The sequence below is a fragment of the Aphidius gifuensis genome, linkage group LG2 (genome assembly GCF_014905175.1).
Source record: "Aphidius gifuensis isolate YNYX2018 linkage group LG2, ASM1490517v1, whole genome shotgun sequence".
In the NCBI taxonomy this organism is placed as follows: Eukaryota; Metazoa; Arthropoda; class Insecta; order Hymenoptera; family Braconidae; genus Aphidius; species Aphidius gifuensis.
The window spans coordinates 24271347-24295740 of record NC_057789.1 but is presented as its reverse complement, the minus strand read 5'-3'; the positions used below and the strand labels follow the sequence as shown (position 1 = coordinate 24295740).

Sequence of the window (24394 nt, the reverse complement as noted above, 5' to 3'; positions counted from 1 at the left end):
AGAGAAAAAAAAAGATACCAATTGGCGGGAAATTAGTGTTTCCGTTAATTGGTAAGGTAGAAAATATCTTGTCTTTCGTTGAGCATCCTTATACCTTGCACAAGGCATGCGTGATTTTCATGATTTGGATTTTTTATTTATACTGACCAAGTCGACCAAGTCAGACAAAGTTAACACCAGTTAACACAGTGACCAGTGACCACTATTGAGATTTGTCATATGTCATTTACGTTTGTTCAGGGTGATTTAAGTATTGATTATTATTTCTGATCGATCACTACAAAGATGAAAAAGTTCACCTATATAACGATTGTTGTAATTACTGCAGCTGTCTTAATTATTTGTCCTATTGGGGTGAGTAAAAATTATTTAAAAAATTAATTATCGAGTTGATTGTGCATATAGTATATATATATATATTTTTTCAAAAAAATATAAAGGTATATTACATTCTAAAGGTACTAGTAAATTCTATATAAAATTTATACATTTAATTATTAAACCTCTATATTTTTTTCAAATATATAAACTATATACACAATCAAGTTGATAATTATTACAAGCTTGAATAATGTACTTGTACTAAATAGAATGTACTTGTATAATAAACTTTGCCGAATCGACTAGCAATACCTCGACAAGGATTTTTACGTAGAATTTTAAAATGCTGTGATATTTACAATAAAACCCGAGTCGTTTTCTCTTTCTTGGTAACTGCCTCAATTCCCTTCATTGCCCTTGATGTTCTAGGCCACGCATGGCTTTTCAATTTTTCTTAGCTTCGACAAGTTAAACACTGACGACCTTTTTTACTGTTATTCAAAAAAAAAAACCATTAGTATCACAACGTCGTGAAATTTCACGTGAAAATCCTGGCCCCAAATCCTTGTCGCGTCTAAATATTTTCGTTTTTTCGAGATTGAAAAATATTTCTTTTAAAATTTATAAATATTTAAAATAATATTAATTGAATAAATAAAATATAATTTTTATTTAATTCAACAAAATATTGATTTTTAACGGATTTCATTAAATTTTATTATTAACTTGAAATTGAAATTTGGAAAAAATTTTTAAATGAATTTATTTTAATTTATAAGCACATGATTATTTTAGGGAGCATTTAAATTGTTGCCAACCCCAACAAGGGATTATGAAGCTGAAGACAGCATTGTAGCGGAAAATAACATGAATAACCAATCAACAAGTCAAAGTAAGTTATATTTTTTATTTTATATTTGATTAATAATCAAATATTACTTTTTTCTCATTTTCATTTTTAATTGACGTAATTGCATGCATGTTTCAGCACTACCATACAAAACATACTTTTGTAATACATCTTCTGGATTCTACATGGAAAATATTTGTGACGGTTCTTCAACTCATGGTATCTATTTACGTCACAAAGGTTTAACATCTCTCCCACAAGATATGTTCAAAGGATTGATATGTTTACGTAGTTTGGATTTACATTCAAACAAACTGACCAGTCTGGAGCCTAACACTTTCAATAGCTTGTCCAAACTAGAACATCTAGGAATCAGTAACAATAATTTAACACATCTTCCACAAGATATTTTTAAAGGATTAATATCTTTAACTGTTTTGAGTCTAGATTCCAACAAACTGATAAGTCTTGAAAATAATACTTTTAATAGCTTGTCCAAGCTTAAAACATTACATATCAATAATAACAATTTAACATCTCTTCCACAAGGAATATTCGATAGATTAATATCTCTAACTCATTTGAGTCTAGATTCAAATAATCTTCATCTTAAACCCGACACTTTTAGTAACTTGTCCAATCTAACAGAGTTAAAGATCCGTTATAATAGTTTAACATCCCTTCCACAAAGAATATTCAATGGATTAAAATCTCTAAGATCGTTGGATTTATCATCAAATAAACTGACAAGTCTTGAACCTAATATTTTTATCAGCTTGACAAAACTCACCCATTTATCTATTGCAGATAACAACTTAAAATCTCTTCCGGAAGAAATATTCAATAAATTGATATCTCTAAACAAATTAAAATTAAATTCAAATAAACTGTCAAGTCTGGAAAATAATACTTTTCATGGATTGTCCAATCTTGAAACTCTAGATATCAGTGATAATAATTTAACATTTCTTCCAGAAGGAATATTCAATGGTTTAGAGTCTCTTGGAGTTTTGATTTTATCGTCAAATAAACTGACTAGTCTAGAGCTTAACACTTATAATAGCTTGACCAAACTAGCAGTTTTATTTATCGATAATAATAATTTAACATCTCTTCAAGAAGAATTATTCAATGAATTCAAATCTTTAATTTATTTAAGTTTTCAATTCAATAAACTGACAAGTCTTCCGTCCAATATTTTCAAGAAAATGATCTATCTTGATAGTTTATATCTTGATAATAATTATTTAACATCTCTTCCACAAGGAATATTTAATGGATTAGAGTCTCTTAAATTCTTGTCTCTATCATCAAATAAACTGACGAGTCTTGAACCTGATATTTTTAATAGCTTGACCAAACTCGAACGTTTATATATTGCAAATAACAACTTAATATCTCTTCCACAAGGAATATTCGATGGATTGGATTCTCTAATTACGTTTGATTTGTCAGCAAATGAACTGTCAAGTCTTAAAAATAATACTTTTAATAGCTTGTCCACTCTTGAAACTATATTATAGTATATTCGTAATAATAGTTTAACATCTCTTCTCGGAGCTTAATATTTTCAATAGCTTGTCCAATCTGACAGATTTATATATTAGTGAAAATAATTTGACATCTCTTTCACAAGGAATATTCGATGGATTGAAATCTCTAATTGTGTTGGATTTGGCATCAAATAAACTGTCAATTCTTGAAAATAATACTTTTAAAAGCTTGTCCAATCTTAGAGTTTTATTAATCTTTGATAATGAATTAACTTTTCTTCCACAAGGAATATTCGATGGATTGGAATCTCTAACACTTTTGGATTTAGAATTTAATAAACTGTCGAGTCTTGAAAATAATACTTTTAATAGCTTGTCCAATCTTACTGATTTAGTTATCAGTGATAATAATTTAACATCTCTTCCACAAAATGTTTTCAATGGGTTGATCTATCTTGAAATTTTAGATATTCATAATAATAGTTTGACTGATCTTCCAATCGTTATTTTTAATGAAAATCAAGAACTAAAATCTTTGTGTTTACAATCAAATAATCTCAATGAATTAAAACCCGAAGTTTTCACTAATTTAACGGAGATTGATTTGCTCAATATTGAAGATAATAAATTTAGTCTAACAGACGATGATAAAAAATTAATTTTAAAAAATATAAAACAGGAAACCTACGATGAATCTACTTCATATAATATTATTAAAAATGAACAGTGCCAGTTTAATTTTTATAATTATTAATAATTCAATTACTGCCTTTGAATATACTTCAAATAAAATTATATTCATCTTTGTCATTTAAAAATATTCAAATAAAATTTATGCTTTAAAAGACCATATACAGTTTTTACCTGATTAATTGAAATTTTTATTTTTCTTCATTTATCCTTTCAGGTTAATTATCTCATATATTTTTTTACTTGTGGATTGATATTTATATTGACAATAGTGTTTGGATTTTTTTTTTTTTTTATGATTATGATTACTTATTATTAATATATTATGAATATATTTATATGTCTTTTTTGAAAAATATTTTCATGTTTAATAATATTAAACATGAAAATATTTTTCAAAAAAGACATATGAATATATTCACATTATTCCGTGCTGAAGAAAATAGCGAAAGGACTGAAAAAATTTAAAGTTCAATAAAACCAAAATTTATTTTTGAAATCATTAATATATAACTGTCTATTTTTAAGATAAACATTTGAAAATTAACTACAACGGAAAGGTTTGCATATATTTATGTGCATTATTAACGTCAAAGTGTAGATTAATTGTTTAACCTCTAAAAGTAGCCAACTTTAATTAATTATTATAAAAAAAATAAGTCTGTAACATAATATATTATTTCACGAAATGATTTATCAATATTTCAATTACAATACTGTATAAATTTCAAGAAATTCTTATATTCGGAAGGTAGCTGAGAATGTACCTTAATTGGTAAGGTAGAAAATATCTTGTTTTTTGTTGGGCACCATTATACATTGTACAACGCATGCGTGATTTTTCATGATTTGGATCAATTTGGATTCTTATTCATACTGACCAAGTCGACCAAGTCAGACAAAGTGTCCAAAGTGACCACAGTGGTCAGTGACCAGCAGTGACCAGTGACCACTATTAAGATTTGTCATATGTCATTTACGTTTGTTCAGAGTGATTTAGGTATTGATTATTATTCACTACAAGAATGAAGAAGTTTAATTATATAACGATTGTTATAATTACTGCAGCTGTCTCGATTATTTGTCCAATTGGGGTGAGTAAAAATTATTTAAAAAATTAATTATCAAGTTGATTGTGTATATAGTTTATATATATTTAAAAAAAATATAAAGGTATATAACATTCTAAAGGTACTAGTACATTCTATATAAAATTTATACATTTAATTATTATACCTTTATATTTTTTTTTAATATATAAACTATATACACAATCAACTTGATAATTAATACAAGCTTGTATAATATGTACTTGTACGAAATAGAATGTACTTGTATAATAAACTTTGAATCGTTTATAACAATACCTTGACAAGGATTTTCACGTAGAGTTCTAAGATGCTGTGATATTGACCATGAAACCCAAGTCGTTTTCCTTTCTTGGTAACTGCCTTAATCCCTTTCATTGCCCTTAATGTTCTAGGCCAGATGGCTTTTCAATTTTTCCTAGCTTCGACAAGTTAAACACTGACGTCCTTCTTTACCATTATTGAAAAAAAAAAAAAAACCATTAGTATCACATCATCGTAAAATTTCACGTGAAATCCTTGGGTTTAAATCCTTGTCACGTCTGTATATATTCGTTTTTTCGAAATTAAAAAATATTTATTTTATAACTCATTTATAAATATTTCAAATGATAATTAATGAATAAAAAGAATATAATTTTTATTTCATTTAACAAAATATTAAATTTTAACAAATTTCATTAAATTTTATTATTAACTTGAAATTGAAATTTGAAAAGTATTCTAAATAAATCTATTTTAATTTATAAGTACTAAATCATTTCAGGAAGCATCGAAATTTTTGCCAACCCAAACAAATAATTCAGAAGTTGAAGACAGCATTGTACCGAAAAATGACATAAATAGCCAATCAACAAGTCAAAGTAAGTTATATTTTTTATTTTATCTTTGATTAATAAGCAAATATTACTTTTTTCTTATTTTCATTTTTAATTGATATAATTGCATGTATGTTTCAGAACTAACATACAAAACATACTTTTGTAATACATCTTCTGTATTTTACATGGAAAATGTTTGTAAGAATTATTCAAGCCAGCGTATTTATTTAAGTCACAAAGGTTTAACATTTCTCCCACAAGGAGTATTCAATGGATTGATATCTCTACTTGATTTAGAATTAGATTTAAACAAACTGACCAGTCTGGAGCCTAAAACTTTCAATAGTTTGTCCAAACTGGGATATTTAGCAATCAATAACAATAATTTAACACACCTTCCACAAGATATTTTCAAAGATTTGATATCTCTGACTTATTTGAACGTACGTTCAAACAAACTGGCCAGCCTGGAGCCTAAAACTTTCAATAGTTTGTCCAAACTGGGATATTTATTCATCAGTAACAATAATTTAACACATCTTCCACAAGATATTTTTGAAGGATTAATATCTCTACTCGATTTAGAATTAGATTTAAACAAACTGACCAGTCTAGAGCCTAAAACTTTCAATAGCTTGTCCAAACTGAAATATCTAGCAATCAATAACAATAATTTAACATCTCTTCCACAAGGAATATTCAATAGATTAATATCTCTAACTCATTTGCGTCTAGATTCAAATAATCTATCTCACCTTAAACCCGACACTTTTAGTAACTTGTCTAATCTAACAGAGTTAAAGATCAATTATAATAGTTTAACATCCCTTCCACAAGGAATATTCAATGGATTAGAGTCTCTAAGATCGTTGAATTTATCATCAAATAAACTGACAAGTCTTGAACCTGATATTTTTAATAGCTTGACCAAACTTGACCGTTTATTTATTGCAAATAATAACTTAACATTTCTTCCAGAAGAAATATTCAATGGTTTAGAGTCTCTCAATCTCTTGTTTTTATCATCAAATAAACTAACCAGTCTGGAGCTTAACACTTTTAATAGTTTGTCAGAACTGAGAATTTTAGATATCAGTAATAATAATTTAACATCTCTTCGAGAAGAATTATTTAATGAATTGAAATCTTTACTTTCTTTAATTTTGCAATTCAATAAACTGACAAGTCTTCCATCCAAAATTTTCAAGAAGTTGATCCATCTTGATGATTTAGATATTGGTAATAATAATTTAACATCTCTTCCACGAAGAATATTCAATAGATTAGAGTCTCTAAGATGGTTGGATTTATCATCAAATAAACTGACAAGTCTTGAACCTTGTATTTTTAATAGCTTGACCAAACTCGACCATTTATTTATTGCTAATAACAACTTAACATCTCTTCCAGAAGGAATATTTGATGGATTGAAATCTCTAAATTTGTTGAATTTGGCATCCAATAAACTGTTAAGTCTTGAAAATGATACTTTTAATCTCTTGTCGAATCTTGAAATTTTACATATCAGTGATAATAGTTTAACATCTCTTCCACAAAATGTTTTCAATGGATTGATCCATCTTCAAATTTTAGATGTTCATAATAATAATTTGACAGATCTTCCAAATAATATTTTCTTTGAAAATGATGCTCTGCTATTTTTATGTTTACAATCAAACAATCTCAAGGAATTAAAACCTGAAGTTTTTACTAATTTAACGCAGCTTTTTTTGCTTAATGTTGAACATAATAAATTCAGTCTAACAGACGATGACAAAAAATTAATTTTAAAAAATATGAAACAGCAAACTTACGATGAATCTACTTCCTATAATATTATTAAAAATGAACAGTGCCGGCTTGATCTTTATAATTATTAATAATTCAATATACCTTTGAATATACTTCAAATGAAATTATATTCATCTTTGTCCTTTAAAAAATATTCAAATAAAATTTATGATTTAAAAGACCATATACAGTTTTTACTTATTTAATTGAAATGTTTATTTTTATTTATTCATTCTTTCAGATTAATTATCTCATATATTTTTTTACTTGTGAATTGATATTCATATTGACAATAGTGTTTGGATTTTTTTTTTTTTTTTATGATCATGATTACTTATTAAACATGATAATATATTTAAAAAGGACATATAAATACATATACATATTCACATTATTCCGTGCTGAAGAAAATAGCAAAAGGACTAAAAAAATGTAAAGTTTTATAAAACCAAAATTTATTTTTCAAATCATTAATATATAACTGTCTATTTTTAAGATAAACATTTGAAAATTAAATACAACGGAAAAGGTTGTATATATTTATGTGTGTATAAGTAAAAAAAATTAACGAAAAATATTTGCTATATATAATAATTATTAGAAAAAATATTTCGAAACAGCCTTATTAAGAATAATTTAACTGCATTTATTTTTAATCGATTGTTGTGATGACTTTAGAGAGAGCGTGAAAATAACGTGGCCAATACAATCGGAATTCTGGAATCAGATGTGGGTCGAAATATGACTTGACTAATCGATAACCAAAGTAATAGTTAATACATTTTTCATTTCGATATTAATAAATGAGCAAGTGTATTGTTTTTATTATAATACATTGTCGAAGAAATAATAATCTATTATGCCTGATATGAGTATCAAGATCAACAACAAGACCTGCAAAGAAAAAAAAGAAAACTATGAATTGGCGGGAAATTGGCGTTTATGTTGTTAATTGGTAAGGTAGAAAATATCTCGATTTGTATTGGGCACCATGATACTTTGCACAACGCATGCGTGATTTTCATGATTTAGATTTTTTATTTATACTGACCAAGTCGACCAAGTCAGACAAAATGACCACAGCGACGAATGAAATTTTATCTATTAGTAATAATATTTTAACATCTCTTCCACAAGAAATACTTGATGAAGAGGATTCTAATATTTTCGAAGACTTGGTCAGTCTTAGAGTTTTAGATATTCATAATAATAATCTGACAGATCTTCCAACTTATATTTTCTTTGAAATTCATGATCTGGAATTTTATGTTTACAATCAAACAATCTCAATGAATTAAAGCCTGAAGTATTCTATGATTTAATGCAGCTTCGTTTGCTCAATATTGAAGATAATAAATTCAGCCTAACAGACGATGATAAAAAATTAATTTTAAACAATATGCAACAGCAAAATTACGATGAATCTACTCCATATAATATTATTAGAAACGAACAATGCTAATTAATCAATTATCAATCAATTATCACTGAAATATGTATATATAACTAAGTCCTTTATTTCCTTTGAATATTCTTGTACCCCAATTAAAAATTTTGTTCATCTTTGTCATTTAAAAATTATAAAATAAAATTTGTGTTCTAAAAATGACCTTATAGTTATTGCCTAATTCATTGAAATTTATATTTTTTTTAATTGATCCTTTCAGGTCAATTTTCTTATATATTTTTTACATGTAGATTCTTATTTATATTGACATTATTTTGTGCTAAAGATAATAGTAAAGAATTTAACAGTTTTCTAATCAAATAGTTTAATAAATTTATAACTCAGTAAATATGCTTTGCGTTATGTAACAATTAATAATTAGTCATTTTCGTTTGGAAAAATTGAAAATTGGAAAAGTTGGAAAAAAATTGAACAAATGGTGGAGAGATTTGTCCGCCATTTCTCCAACCGGGTGAAAAAATAATTTTGTTGCTGAGAAATTTTTTCTAAAATTAACGACGAGGAGAAATTTTTCCGCCGTTTCTTCGAATCAACTTGGCTAAGAGAACCTTCGTAAATATTTCTCCGCAATTAAACATACGCGGAGAAACATGTAAAAAAAAAAAATTCTACCGCGGAGAAATTCTTCCGAAATCAACGACGAGCATGAGTCAATTTGGGAAAAATTCGGAGTAATCGCGGAGAAATTCGGAAAAATTCGGAGAAATATTTTCATCAGGGATCACCATACATATTATGATATTTTATCAACATATAAATCAGTTCAATCAGGACCAATTGCAATTGCTGAAAAAGATACAAGTATAATATTGATTCAATTGTTGATTGGTTTGGTTATTTTGTTGTATTTCTTGGCATACTGATAACTTTTTCATCAACATATAAATACCATTCGTTTTGTTAGATTTACACCACCATGTATTTTCAATTGAAAATCCTTCAATTGCAGCACATTTTTAATATTTAAATAATTATAAACATCATCGAAATACATGTAATGTACTTGTATAATTTATTTATCATTTTTTTATTACAAATAAATAAATATTATCAGCAATAAATAAATATAATATTATTAATTTAAATTCAAAGCACCTTTTTTTTTTATTTTTTCTTCATCTTATTCATTCATTTATTTGTTTTTATTTTATATAGAAAAAACTTAGCATAACAATTTTAAATAAAATTTTATTCCATGTCAGAATCATCCGCAGTATTATTATTATCATGCATCATCATCTTCAGATTCTTCTGATTCTTCTGGAATATCATCAATTTGTTCATTTGGTCTTTCTTCTGGTTTTTCTGATTTGTTTACTTATTTTTTATGGAAGTACAAAATTAGTTGATAATTTATTATCAGAAGATTAATATTCAAGGTTTTTGTGTCTAACTTTTTGTTGATGATAACATCACACATGTTAATCTTTTTTTTCAAAATACTTTATTAGTGATTTTAATATCAACGAAATTTAAACATCTAATAAGATTTATTTCTTTTCGTTCATTTTTAGAATTACCCTGGCGGAATGGTACGGCGCGGTAAGTTTTGACATTACGTCGAACGTACAATGGGCAGAAATTCGTTGCAATTTGGGAGAAATTCGGGGTAATCGCGGAGAAATTCAGAGTAACCGCGGAGAAATTCGAAGTAATCACGGAGAAATTCAGAAAAATTCGGAGAAATATTTTCACCAGGGTATACATAGGTAAACAAGTTTTAGATTAATATTAAATGATTTTCAATATGTTGTTATTTGTAATTTTTTACATATAATGAAACAGAGATGAAAAATTAATAATTAAATACTTATTTTTTTGTTATTATATTGTATACATGATTTTACTAAATAATTCATTATTTTTATTGTAATAAATAACTTTGTTTTCTGTTTTAAAAGAGCTATCATCGTCTTTCTTATTTCAAACTTTGTATAATATTTCTAGACTCGTGAATTCAACAGGAAGTTATACACTGTCAAACATTCGATAACTATGAACATCATAATCATAATCACGTGCTCATAATACTCTGTATATATTTTAAAAAGAATATTTCTAATTTTATGCCAGTAATTTGTAAAATTTTATTGAATATTTTTTCTTTTGCACGAATTTTCACATTTATAGTACTTATAATATTAAATTATAAAAAATAAAAAATTGTAAGGAAAAATAATTTAAAAAAAATTAAAAAACATATGCAAGGAAATTATAGAATTATTTGAAATAATAATTTACAGATATTATCATTTAATGATGAATATGTACTGCACCATCTGCAAAAAAAAATAATTTGATAAACTAATTAATAATAATAAAAAAAAATTTTTTGTTTTAATTATTTATGTTATTCTGAAAATAATAATTTAATTTATTTTTCATATTTTTTTTGAATAATTAACATTAATAATTAACATTATTAAGAGTAAATAAATAAATAAATTGTATCCATGCGGTGCTTATTTGTGTTGTTAATTAAAAAATATAATAAATGAATATAATTATTATCATTGTATTTAAAATAAAAAATATAATAGACAAAAAAAATTATTTGTTGAAGGGAGAAAGTATATTATATGCGTTATTACAGTGCGTGGTATATCATCAAGTATAAAGTTGTAAATTCTAGGTGTTAGCATGAGCCAATTGATTCTATCTCTTTAAATCATTCCATCTTTTTTTATAGAGCAGGTGTGGGAAACACTAAGTATATGCAATTATTATTTTTTTCAAATTTATTTAATTTTTTTTATATTTAATAATTTTTTTAAAACATTTTTTGTTCTTAATTTATACCTATATTACGTTTGAGAACAGATTTCTTATATTTTAGTTGATAAAAATTGGATACTATCTACTCTGGCAATTGAATCAAAATATACTATATTTTTTTTTATTTTTCTTTATTTTTAATAATATATATTTTAAAATACAGTGATTCGTATCGTTTTACATCAGGTATTAATGAATGAATGGTTGAATTGAGGTACAAAAATATTCAAAATAAATAAAGAATTTAGTTAGACACATATTTCAGTGATAAATAGCATTGTTCGTTTCTAATAATATTATATGGAGTAGGTTCATCGTCATTTTGCTGTTGTATATTGTTTAAAATTAATTTTTTATCATCGTCTGTTAGGCTGAATTTATTATCTTCAATATTGAGCAAACGAAGCTGCATTAAATCATAGAATACTTCAGGCTTTAATTCATTGAGATTGTTTGATTGTAAACATATGGATTCCAGATTATGAATTTCAAAGAAAATATAAGTTGGAAGATCTGTCAGATTATTATTATGAATATCTAAAACTCTGAGACTGACTAAGTCATCGAAAATATTAGAATCTTCTTCATCAAGTATTCCTTGTGGAAGAGTTGTTAAATTATTATTACTAATCGATAAAACTTTCAGATTGTACAATTTATGAAATGTACCAAACTGTAGACTAGTCAGTTTATTTGTATCTAATTTCAATCGACGTAGAGATTTCAATTCACTGAATATACTTTGTGGGAGAGATGTTAAATGATTATGACTAATATCTAAATCGATAAGATGGATCAACTCATTGAAAATATTAAACGGAAGACTTGTCAGTTTGTTGGATCGCAAATGTAAAAGTGTTAAAGATTTCAATTCACTAAATACTTCATGTTCAAGGGATGTTAAGTTATTATTTGTGATGTATAAATGTTTCAGTTTAGACAAGCTATTAAAAATATCAGAATCAAGACTTGTCAGTTTATTTGATGATAAATCCAACGAATTAAGAGACTCTAATCCATTGAATATTCCTTGTGGAAGGGATGTTAAACTATTATAACTGATCTTTAACTCTCTCAGATTGGACAAGTTATCGAAAGTGTTGGGCTCGAGGTGAGTCAGATTATTGGCATCCAGGTACAAATCATTTAGAGATATTAATTTATCGAATATTCCTTGTGGGAGAGATGTTAAACTTCTGTTGAACAAATCAATAGTCCAGGTTGGAAAATCATTACAAACATTTTCCATGTAAAATACAGAAGATGTATTACAAAAGTATGTTTTGTATGTTGGTGCTGAAACAAACACGCAGTTATAACAATTAAAAATAAAAATACGAAAAAAATAATGTTTGCTTATTAATTGCAGATAAAATAAAAAGTATAACTTACTTTCAATTGTTGATTGGTTATTCATGTTATTTTTCTGTACGATGCTGTCTTCAGCTTCTGAATTATTTGTTGGGGTAGGCAAAAATTTCGATGCTCCCTGGAATAATTATGTACTTATAAATTAAAATAAATTTATTTAAAATTTTTTTTTTATTTTCGATTTCAAGTCAATAATAAAATTTAATGAAATTCGTTAAAAATCAATATTTTGCTGAATTGAATACAAATTATACCTATTTTATTTATTCAATTAATATTATTTTAAATATTTATAAATTTTAAAAATTTTAAAAGAAATATTTTTCAATCTCGAAAAAACGAAAATATTTAGACGCGACAAGAATTCAGGGCCAGGATTTTCACGTGAAATTTCACGACGTTGTGATACTAATGGTTTTTTTTTCTAAATAACTGTAAAGAAGAATGTCAGTGTTTAACTTGCCGAAACTAGGAAAAATTGAAAAGCTTTGTGGCCTGGAGGATTAAGGGGATTAGGGCAATTACCCAGAAAAAAAAACGACTCTGGTTTCATGGTAAATATCACAGCATCTCAAATTTCTACGTGAAAATCCTTGTCAAGGTATTGCAAGACGATTTACCGAAATTTATTATACAAGTACATTTTATTTAGCTTCAATACATGCACTAATTGAGATGATGCCTAAAGAATTTCTATTTCGACTGCATACACATTTTATGCATCTAATTATTATACTTTTATATATTTTTTTTTAAATATGAAATATGTATGCACTTCAGCATCTTGAAATTTCACGTGAAAATCCTTGTCGAGGTATTGCTAGACTGTTTATCGGAATTTATATTATTCAAGTAATTTCTATTTAGCTTCAATACATGCACATGACATGATGCCAAAAGAATTTCTATTTCGACTGCATAAAAAATTTATACATCTAATTATTATTCCCTTATATTTTTTTTAAATATAAACTATATGCACAATCAGTTTAATAATTAAATTTTTAAATAATTCTAACTCACCCCAATGGGACAAATAATCAAGACAGCTGCAGTAGTTATAAAAATCGTTATATAGGTGAACTTTTTCATCTTTGTAGTGATCGATCAGAAATAATAATCAATACTTAAATCACCTTGAACAAACGTATATGACATATGACAAATCTCAATAGTGGTCAGTTGGTCAGTGGTCACTTGGACAGTATAAAAAAAAAATCCAAAATCATGAAAATTCACGCATGCGTCGTGCAATGTGTAATGGTGCCCAACAAATAACAAGATCATTTCTACCTTACCAGTTAACGAAAACACTAATTTCCCGCCAATTGGTAGCTTTTCTTTTTCTCTGTGTCCTGCAGGTCTTGTTGTTGATCTTGGGACTCATATCAGTCATAATAGTTTAATATCTCTTCGACAATGTATTAAAATAAAAACAAAATATTGCTTATTAATAAATATCGATATAAAAAAAGTATTAACTTACTTTGGGTTGCGTTGATTGGTCAGGTCATATTGCGATACATATCTGTTTCCAGATATTCGATGTGGATTGGCAGATTCATTTCAACGCTCTCTTTAAAATTATCACAGTAATCTATTGAACATAAATTTAGTAAAATTATTCATAATTAAACTACTTCTGAATGTTTTTTATAATTTTTTACATAATTTTCTGACTGTTAAATTTATTATATAAATAATTTCACTATAAAATAGTATAAAAAATTACCCCAACTTATAACTTTCGAGTGTTTTTGCTATTTCATTTATCACAAAATAATGTCAGTATAATGTTTAGTTGTCTATATAAATATGAATCCTGCACATGTAAAAAAATATATAAGAAAAAAGACCTGGTAAGATTTGTTGGGGCATGTGGCCAGCGTTACCCGTTGAAAATTAGAAATTTTCAATACTCCGGCTAGGGCCATTGTTATTTTTATTTCTTAAACATATTTTAACCGTTTTTTTTATTTTTTTTTCGGCGAGCCATAACTTTTGTTATAATCAAGATAGGGAGTATAAAGTTTTCGAGCAAAAAAATTAAATATCCGAATTTTTTGTCGAATTTTGAATTTTTTTTTTTTTTCCTCAAAAACTATTATAGATAGGGGAAAAAATCCATTATGCGGGCGAGAGAGTTTTTTAATGCGCTTCTTTTGAGCCTAGTACGAAGTCTCTTGGTCACTTAGTTCGTAAGTTATGAGCGTTTTTTTTTTTTCGCCGATGAATTCAAGACTGCGGCTGAGCCTATGGCTTCTAGCCTTCGTAATTGACCTGAAAGGATTAATTAAAAAAAATATAAATTTTAATGAATTAGACAATAATTATGAGGTTATTTTTAAAGCACAAATTTTATTTGAATAATTTTTAACTGACAAAAATGAACATAATTTTTAATTAAGGTACAAGAATATTCAAAGAAAATGAAAGATTCAGTTATGCTACATATATATGTTTCAGTGATAATGAGCACTGTTCGTTTCTAATAATATTATATGGAGTAGATTCATCGTAATTTCGCCGTTTCATTCTTTCTAAAATTAATTTTTTATCATCATCTGTAAGGCTGAATTTATTATCTTCAATATTGAGCAAATGAAGATAGCTTAAATCAGTGAAAACTTCAGGCTTTAATTTAGTGAAATTGTTTGATTGTAAACATAAAGATTCTAGATAATCATTTTTATAAAAAATATTAATTGGAAGATCTGTCAAATTATTATTATGAATATCTAAAACTTTAAGATTGATCAAGTCATTAATTATTCCTTGTGAAAGAGTTGTTAAATTATTATTACTAATAGATAAAATTTCAAGGAAGTACAGGCCATCAAAGGTATTAAGCTCTAGACTGGTCAGTTTATTTGTATCTAATTTCAACCGAATTAGAGATAAGTCACTGAATATATTTTGTGGAAGAGATGTTAAATTATTATTACCAATATCTAAATCACGAAGATGATTCAACCTATCGAAAATATTAGACGGAAGACTTGTGAGTTGGTTAGATCGCAAATGTAAAAGTGATAAAACTTTCAATTTATTAAATACTTCATGTTCAAGAGATGCTAAGTTATTATTTTTTATGTATAAATGTTTCAGTTTAGACAAGCTATTAAAAATATCAGAATCAAGACTTGTCAGTTTATTTGATGATAAATCCAACGAATTAAGAGACTTTAATCCATTGAATATTCCTTGTGGAAAGGATGTTAAACTATTATAACTGAGATTCAACTTTACCAGATTGGACAAGTTATCAAAGGTGTTGGGCTCGAGATGAGTCAGATTATTTGCATCCAGATACAAATGAGTGAGAGATATTAATTTATCGAATATTCCTTTTGGAAGAGATGTTAGACTATTCTTTCTGAGATGTAAAAGGTTGAGATTTGTCAATCCATCAAAGATTCCTTGTGGAAGAGATGATAAACTATTATGACTGATAAGTAAACTAACGAGATTAGACAAACTATTAAAAGTATTGGTTTCAAGACTGGTCAGTTTGTTTGAATCTAGATTTAAACGAGTTAAAGATATCAATTTTTTGAAAATATCTTGTGGAAGATGTGTTATATTATTGTTGTCTATCCTTAGATACTTGAGTTTGGACAAACTATTGAAAGTTTCAGGCTCCAGACTGGTCAGTTTGTTTGAATCTAAATCCAAAACAAGTAGAGATGTCAATCCATCAAATACTCCTTGTGGGAGAGATGTTAAACTTCTGTTGAACAAATCAATAGTCCAGGTTGGAAAATCATTACAAACATTTTCCATGTAAAATACAGAAGATGTATTACAAAAGTATGTTTTGTATGTTAGTGCTGAAACAAACACGTAATTATAACAATTAAAAATAAAAATACGAAAAAAATAATGTTTGCTTATTAATTGAAGATAAAATAAAAAGTATAACTCACTTTCAATTGTTGATTGGTTATTCATGTCATTTTTCTGTACGATGCTGTCTTCAGTTTCTGAATTGTTTGTTGGGGTTGGCAAAAATTTCGATTCTCCCTGAAATAATTATGTACTTAGAAATTAAAATAAATTTATTTAAAATTTTTTTTTTATTTTCGATTTCAAGTCAATAATAAAATTTAATGAAATTCGTTAAAAATCAATATTTTGTTGAATTGAATACAAATTATATTTTATTTATTCAATAATTATTATTTTAAATATTTATAAATTTTAAAAGAAATATTTTTCCATTTCAAAAAAAAGAAAATATTTAGACGCGACAAGGATTTAGGGCCAGGATTTTCACGTGAAATTTCACGACGTTGTGATACTAATGGTTTTCTTTTGAATAACGGTAAAAAAGGTCGTCAGTGTTTAACTTGTCGAAGCTATGAAAAATTGAAAAGCCATGTGGCCTGGAACATCAATGGCAATGAAGGGGATTTAGGCAGCTACCAAGAAAGAGAAAACGACTCGGGTTTCATGGTAAATATCACAGCATCTTAAAACTCTACGTAAAAATCCTTGTCAAGGTATTGCTAGTCGATTCGGCAAAGTTTATTATACAAGTACATTCTATTTAGTACAAGTACATTATTCAAGCTTGTAATAATTATGAAGTTGATTGTGTATATATAGTTTATATATTTGAAAAAAGTATAAAGGTTTAATAATTAAATGTATAAATTTAACATAGAACGTACTAGTACCTTTGGAATGTAATATACCTTTATATTTTTTTAAACATATATATAAACTATATACACAATCAACTTGATAATTAATTTTTTAAATAATTTTCACTTACCCCAATTGGACAAATAATTAAGACAGCTGCAGTAATTACAACAATCGTTATATACGTGAACTTTTTCATCTTTGTAGTGATCGATCAGAAATAATAATCAATACTTAAATCACCCTGAACAAACGTAAATGACATATGACAAATCTCAATAGTGGTCACTGGTCACTGCTGGTCACTGTGTTAACTTTGTCTGACTTGGTCGACTTGGTCAGTATAAATAAAAAATCCAAATCATGAAAATCACGCATGCGTTGTGCAAGGTATAATGATGCTCAACGAATGACAAGATATTTTCTACCTTACCAATTAACGAAAACACTAATTTCCCGCCAATTGGTAGCTTTTTTTTAAATATCGATATAAAAAATGTATTAACTTATTTTGGGTTGCGTTGATTGGTCGGGTCATATTTTGATACATATCTGTTACCAGATTTTCGATTTGGAATGGCTCTCCTTAAAATTATCACAGTAATCCATTAAAAATAAATTCAGTAAAATTATTCTCAATTAGGCTACTTCTGAATATTTTTTCTAGTTATAATTATAATCTAATTTTTCTACAATAGTGTTTGGATTTTTTTTTTTTTTGATTATGATTACTTATTAAACATGATAATATATTTGAAAAGGACATATAAATGTATTCACATTATTCCGTGCTGAAGAAAATAGCAAAAGGACTAAAAAAATGTAAAGTTTAATAAAATCAAAATTTATTTTTCAAATCATTAATATATAACTGTCTATTTTTAAGATAAACATTTGAAAATTAAATACAACGCAAAAGGTTGTATATATTTATGTGTGTATAAGTAAAAAAAAATTAACGAAAAATGATTACTAAATATAATAATTATTAGAAAAAATATTTCGAAACAGCCTAATTAAGAATAATTTAACTGCATTTATTTTTAATCGATTGTTGTGATGACTTTAGAGAGAGCGTGAAAATAACGTGGCCAATCCAATCAGAATTCTGGAATCAGATGTGTGTCGAAATATGACTTGACCAATCGACAACCAAAGTAATAGTTAATACATTTTTCATTTCGATATTAATAAATGAGCAAGTGTATTGTTTTTATTATAATACATTGTCGAAGAAATAATAATCTATTATGACTGATATGCGTATCAAGATCAACAACAAGACCTGCAACACACAAAGAAAAAAAAGAAAACTATGAATTGGCGGGAAATTGGTGTTTTTGTTAATTGGTAAGGTAGAAAATATATCTCGTTTTGTATTGGGCACCATGATACCTTGCACAACGCATGCGTGATTTTCATGATTTAGATTTTTTATTTATACTGACCAAGTCGACCAAGTCGGACAAAGTGAACACAGTGAGCAGTGACCACTATTGAAATTCGCCGAATGTCATTTACGTTTGTTCAGAGTGATTTAGGTATTGATTATTATTCACTACAAGAATGAAGAAGTTTACCTATATAACGATTGTTGTAATTACTGCAGCTGTCTTAATTATTTATCCGATTGGGGTGAGTATAAATTTTTTAAAAAATTAATTATCAAGTTGATTGTGTATATAGTTTATAAATATTTAAAAAAAAATATAAAGGTACATTAAATTCTAAAGGTACTAGTACATCTATATAAAATTTATACATCTAATTATTAAACCTTTATACTTTTTTCAAATATATAAACTATATACACAATCAACTTGATAATTAATACAATCTTGAATAATGTACGTGTACTAAATTGAATGTACTTGTATAATAAACTTTGCCGAATCGTCTAGCAATACCTTGACAAGGATTTTCACGTAGAATTTTGAGATGCTGTGATATTTAGCATGAAACCCAAGTCGTTTTCCTTTCTTGGTAACTGCCTTAATCCCCTTCATTGCCCTTAATGTGGGAAACGGTGAATTCAGTTCCACCAGATGTGACCAGGTACACATTCTAATGTATATAAACGGTCGGAAAACAATGGCCCAGGGGGTAACCATGGGGTGCCACGGAACTGAATTCACCTAGGTCCCTTAATGTTCTAGGCAACATGGCTTTTCAATTTTTATTAGCTTCGACAAGTTAAACTTCGACGTCTTTTTTTCCCGTTATTTAAAAAAAAACCATCAATATCACAGCATCGTGAAATTTCACGTGAAAATCCTGGCCCAAGAAAAATATTTCTTTTAAAATTTATGAATATTTAAAATAATATTAATTGAATAAACATAAAACATAATTTTTATTTAATTCAACAAAATATTCAACTCTAACGAATTTCATTAAATTTTATTATTGACTTGAAAACGAAATTAGAAAAAAATTTTAAATAAATTTATTTTAATTTATAAGTACATAATTATTCCAGGGAGCATCGAAATTTTTGCCAACCCCAACAAATAATTCAGAAGCTAAAGACAGCATCGTACAGAAAAATGACATGAATAACCAATCAACAATTGAAAGTAAGTTATACTTTTTATTTTATCTTCAATTAATAAGCAAACATTATTTTTTTCGTATTTTTATTTTTAATTGTTATAATTGCGTGTTTGTTTCAGCACTAACATACAAAACATACTTTTGTAATACATCTTCTGTATTTTACATGGAAAAAGTTTGTAATGCTTCTGCAACCTCAAATATTGATTTGTCTAGCAGAGGTTTAACATCTCTTCCAGAAGGAATATTCAATGAATTGAAATCTCTGGTTATTTTGGATTTAGATTCAAACAAACTAACCAGTCTGGAACCTAAAACTTTTAATAGTGTGTCCAAGCTGGAAAAGTTACGTATCCGTGATAATAGTTTAACATCTCTCCCACAAGGAGTATTCAATGGATTGGTATCTCTTATTTATTTGGAATTAGATTCAAACAAACTGACCAGTCTGGAGCTGAACACTTTTAATAGTTTGTCTGAACTGGATCTTCTGACGATCACGAACAATAGTATAACACATCTTCCACAAGATATTTTTAAAGGATTGATATCTTTAACTAGTTTGCATCTAGATTCAAACAAACTGATAAGTCTTGAGAATAATACTTTTAATAGCTTGTCCAAACTGACACACTTAAATATCAGAAGAAATAGGTTATCATCGCTTCCAGAAGGAATATTTAATAAATTGATATCTCTAACTAATTTAAAATTAGATTTAAACAAACTGTCAAGTTTGAAAAATAATACTTTTCACGGCTTGTCCAATCTTGAAACTCTGGATATCAGTTATAATAATTTAACATTCCTTCCACAAGGGATATTTAATGAATTACAGTCTCTAGAATGGTTGGATTTATCATCAAATAAACTGACCAGTCTGGAGTTTAACACTTTTAATAGCTTGTCCAATCTCACCCATTTATACATCAAAAATATAAACTTAACATCCCTTCCACAAGGAATATTCAATAAATTAATATCTCTAAACCATTTAAAATTAAATTCTAACAAACTTTCAAGTCTGGAAAATAATACTTTTCATGGCTTGTCCAGTCTTACTAATTTAGATATCAGTTATAATAATTTAACATTTCTTCCACAAGGAATATTTAATGAATTGCAGTCTCTAAAATCGTTGGATTTATCATCAAATAAACTTACAAGTCTTAAACCTGATATTTTTAATAGCTTGTCAAATCTCACCCATTTATACATCAAAAATATAAACTTAACATCTCTTCCACAAGGAATATTTAATAAATTGATATCTTTAATTTTTTTAAATTTGCGATCCAACAAACTGACAAGTCTTCCCTCTAATATTTTCAATGAGTTGATTTATCTTATCGATTTAGATATTGGTAATAATAATTTAACATCTCTTCCACAAAATATATTCAGTGAATTGAAATCTCTACGTCGATTGAAATTAGATACAAATAAACTGACCAGTCTAGAGCTTAATACCTTTCATAATTTGTACAATCTTGAAATTTTATCTATTAGTAATAATAATTTAACAACTCTTCCACAAGGAATAATTGATGAAGAGGAATCTAATATTTTCGATGACTTGGTCAATCTCAGAGTTTTAGATATTCATAATAATAATCTAACAGATCTTCCAACTTATATTTTCTTTGAAAACTATGCTCTTCAATTTTTATGTTTACAATCAAACAATCTCAATGAATTAAAGCCTGAAGTTTTCGATTATGTAATGCAGCTTCATTTGCTCAATATTAAAGATAATAAATTCAGCCTTACAGACGATGATAAAAAATTAATTTTAAACAATATGCAACAGCAAAGTTACGATGAATCTACTCCATATAATATTATTAGAAATGAACAGTGCCCTTTATCACTGGAATATGAAATACAAATTGGTTCATTTCATTTCAATATTCGTATACCTTAATCAAAAATTATGTTCATCTTGGTCATTTAAAAATTATTCAAATAAAATTTGTGCTTAAAAAATAACCTCATATTTATAGCCCAATTCATTTAAATTTAAATTTTTTCTAATTTATCCTTTCAGGAATTATCTTATATATTTTTTTACATATGGATTTATATTTATATTGACGTCTAAACATATTGACATTATTTCGTGCTGAAAAAAATAGCAAAAAGACTTAAAAGTTATACGTCGAGTTAATACGTTATACTATTTTATAGGTAAATTATTCATAATAACTTTCAACAGAGTCTTTTAATCAATGTTTAATAAATTTAAAACCCAGAAAATTATAAAATAACTATTCAACTCGACTCCAACACTTTGATTTATCAAATTTTCATTATATTACTGTCCATTTTAATGATAAACAATTGACAATTAAATATAGAACAAAACGATTTACATATAGATGTGTGTATATGTAAAAAAAATTAACGAAAAATATTTGCTATTTAAAATTAGAAAAAACATTCAGAAGTAGTCTAATTACGAATAATTTTACAGAATTTATGTTGAATAGATTGCTGTGCAATATGACCTGACCAATCAACGCAACCCAAAGTAAGTTAATACATTTTTATATCGATATTTATTAATAAGCAATATTTTGTTTTTATTTTAATACATTGTCGAAGAGATAATAATCTATTATGACTAATAAGAGTATCAAGATCAACAGCAAAACTTGCATTACACATAGAAAAAAAAATAATACCTGCCAATTGGCGGGAAATTGGCGTTTTTGTTGATTGGTAAGGTAGAAAATAACTTGTATTTCGTTGGGCACCATTATACATTGCAAAACGCATGCGTGATTTTTCATGATTTTGGATTTTTTTTCATACTGACCAAGTGACCACTGACCAACTGACCACTGTTGAGATTTGTCATTTACGTTTGTTCAGGGTGATTTAAGTATTGATTATTATTTCTGATCGATCACTACAAAGATGAAAAAGTTCACCTATATAACGATTTTTATAATTACTGCAGCTGTCTTAATTATTTTTCCCATTGGGGTGAGTTAAAATTATTTGAAAAATTAATTATTAAACTGATTGTGCATATAGTTTATCTTTAAAAAAAAATATAAATGTAGAATAATTAGATGCATAAAATGTATATGCAGTCGAAAAAGAAATTCTTTAAGCATCATCTCAATTAGTGCATGTATTGAAGCTAAATAAAATGTACTTGTATAATAAATTTCGGTGAATCGTCTTGCAATACCTTGACAAGGATTTTCACGTAAAAATTTGAGATGCTGTGATATTTACCATGAAACCAGAGTCGTTTTTGTTTCTGGGTAATTGCCTTAATCCCCTTAAACCTCTAGGCCACAAAGCTTTTCAATTTTTCCTAGTTTCGGCAAGTTAAACACTGACATATTTCTTTACCGTTATTTAGAAAAAAAAACCATTAGTATCACAGCATCCTAAAATTTCACGTGAAAATCCTGAATTCAAATCTTTGTCACGCTCGAATTTTTTCGTTCTTTCAAATTAAACAATATATCGTTACAAATATTTGAAATAATAATAAATGAATAAACAAAAATAATTTTTATTTAATTTAACAAAATATTAAATTTTAACAAATTTCATTAAAATTTATTATTAACTTGAAATTAAAATTGATAAGTATATAATTATTTCAGGGAGAATCGAAATTTTTGCCAATCCAAACAAATAATTCAGAAGCTGAAGACAGCATCGTACATAAAAATGACATGAATAACCAATCAACAATTGAAAGTAAGTTGTACTTTTTATTTCAACTTTGATTTACAATAAAATATTTCTTTTTTCTTTTTTTTAATTGTTATAATTGAATGTATGTTTCAGGCCTAACATACCGAAAATACTTTTGTTGGATATCTTCTATATTTTACGTGGAAAATGTTTGCGACGATTTTTCCACGTCAAGTATTGATTTGTCTAACAGAGGTTTAACATCTCTTCCACAAGATATATTCAATGGATTAATACATCTGACTTATTTGAAATTAGATTCAAACAAACTGACCAAACTGGAGTGTAAAACATTTACAAGTTTATCGAGTCTTGAAATTTTATACATCAGTAGAAATAGTTTAACATCTCTACCACAAGGAATATTTGATGAATTGATATCTCTAACTCATTTGTATCTGAATTCAAATGATCTGACCAGCCTGGAGCTTGAGACTTTCAAAAGCTTGTCCAAACTGAAACATTTAAGTATTAGAAATAATAGTTTGTCATCTCTTCCACAAGGAATATTCGATGGATTGACCAGTCTCAATCGTTTATATATCTCAAATAATAAATTAACATCGCTTCCACAAAGAATATTCAATGGATTAATATCTCTAATTCGTTTGAATCTAGACTCAAACAATCTGACTCACCTTGAGCCCAACACTTTTATCAGTTTGTCCAATATAAAAGAATTATCTCTCAGCCATAATCATTTAACATCTCTTCCACAAGGAATATTCAATGAATTGAAATCTCTGATTGTGTTGGATTTGTCAGAAAATAAACTAACAAGTCTTGAAAATTATACTTTCAATAGC

General features: G+C 26.8%; 3 protein-coding genes across 3 annotated transcripts; all 3 read left to right on the top strand.

Moving 5' to 3' along the window:
* Positions 1-2031: 2031 nt before the first annotated feature.
* On the top strand, positions 2032-2694 carry LOC122850626 (carboxypeptidase N subunit 2-like; the record flags this gene model as incomplete). Its single annotated transcript, XM_044149759.1, has 1 exon — positions 2032-2694. A coding segment is annotated over one exon (663 nt), but the record flags the coding sequence as incomplete, so codon positions are not given.
* Positions 2695-4379: 1685 nt separating this feature from the next.
* LOC122850625 (insulin-like growth factor-binding protein complex acid labile subunit) lies at positions 4380-7143 on the top strand. The gene is made up of 3 exons (XM_044149758.1): positions 4380-4448; positions 5209-5305; positions 5402-7143. The coding sequence occupies exons 1-3, from the start codon at positions 4380-4382 to the stop codon at positions 7141-7143; spliced, it is 1908 nt and encodes a 635-aa protein (XP_044005693.1).
* Positions 7144-8127: 984 nt separating this feature from the next.
* LOC122850624 (carboxypeptidase N subunit 2-like) lies at positions 8128-21792 on the top strand. The gene is made up of 3 exons (XM_044149757.1): positions 8128-8232; positions 19795-19891; positions 21227-21792. Exons 1-3 carry the CDS (start codon positions 8128-8130, stop codon positions 21790-21792), a joined length of 768 nt encoding a protein of 255 aa, XP_044005692.1.
* The last annotated feature ends 2602 nt before the right edge of the window (positions 21793-24394 follow it).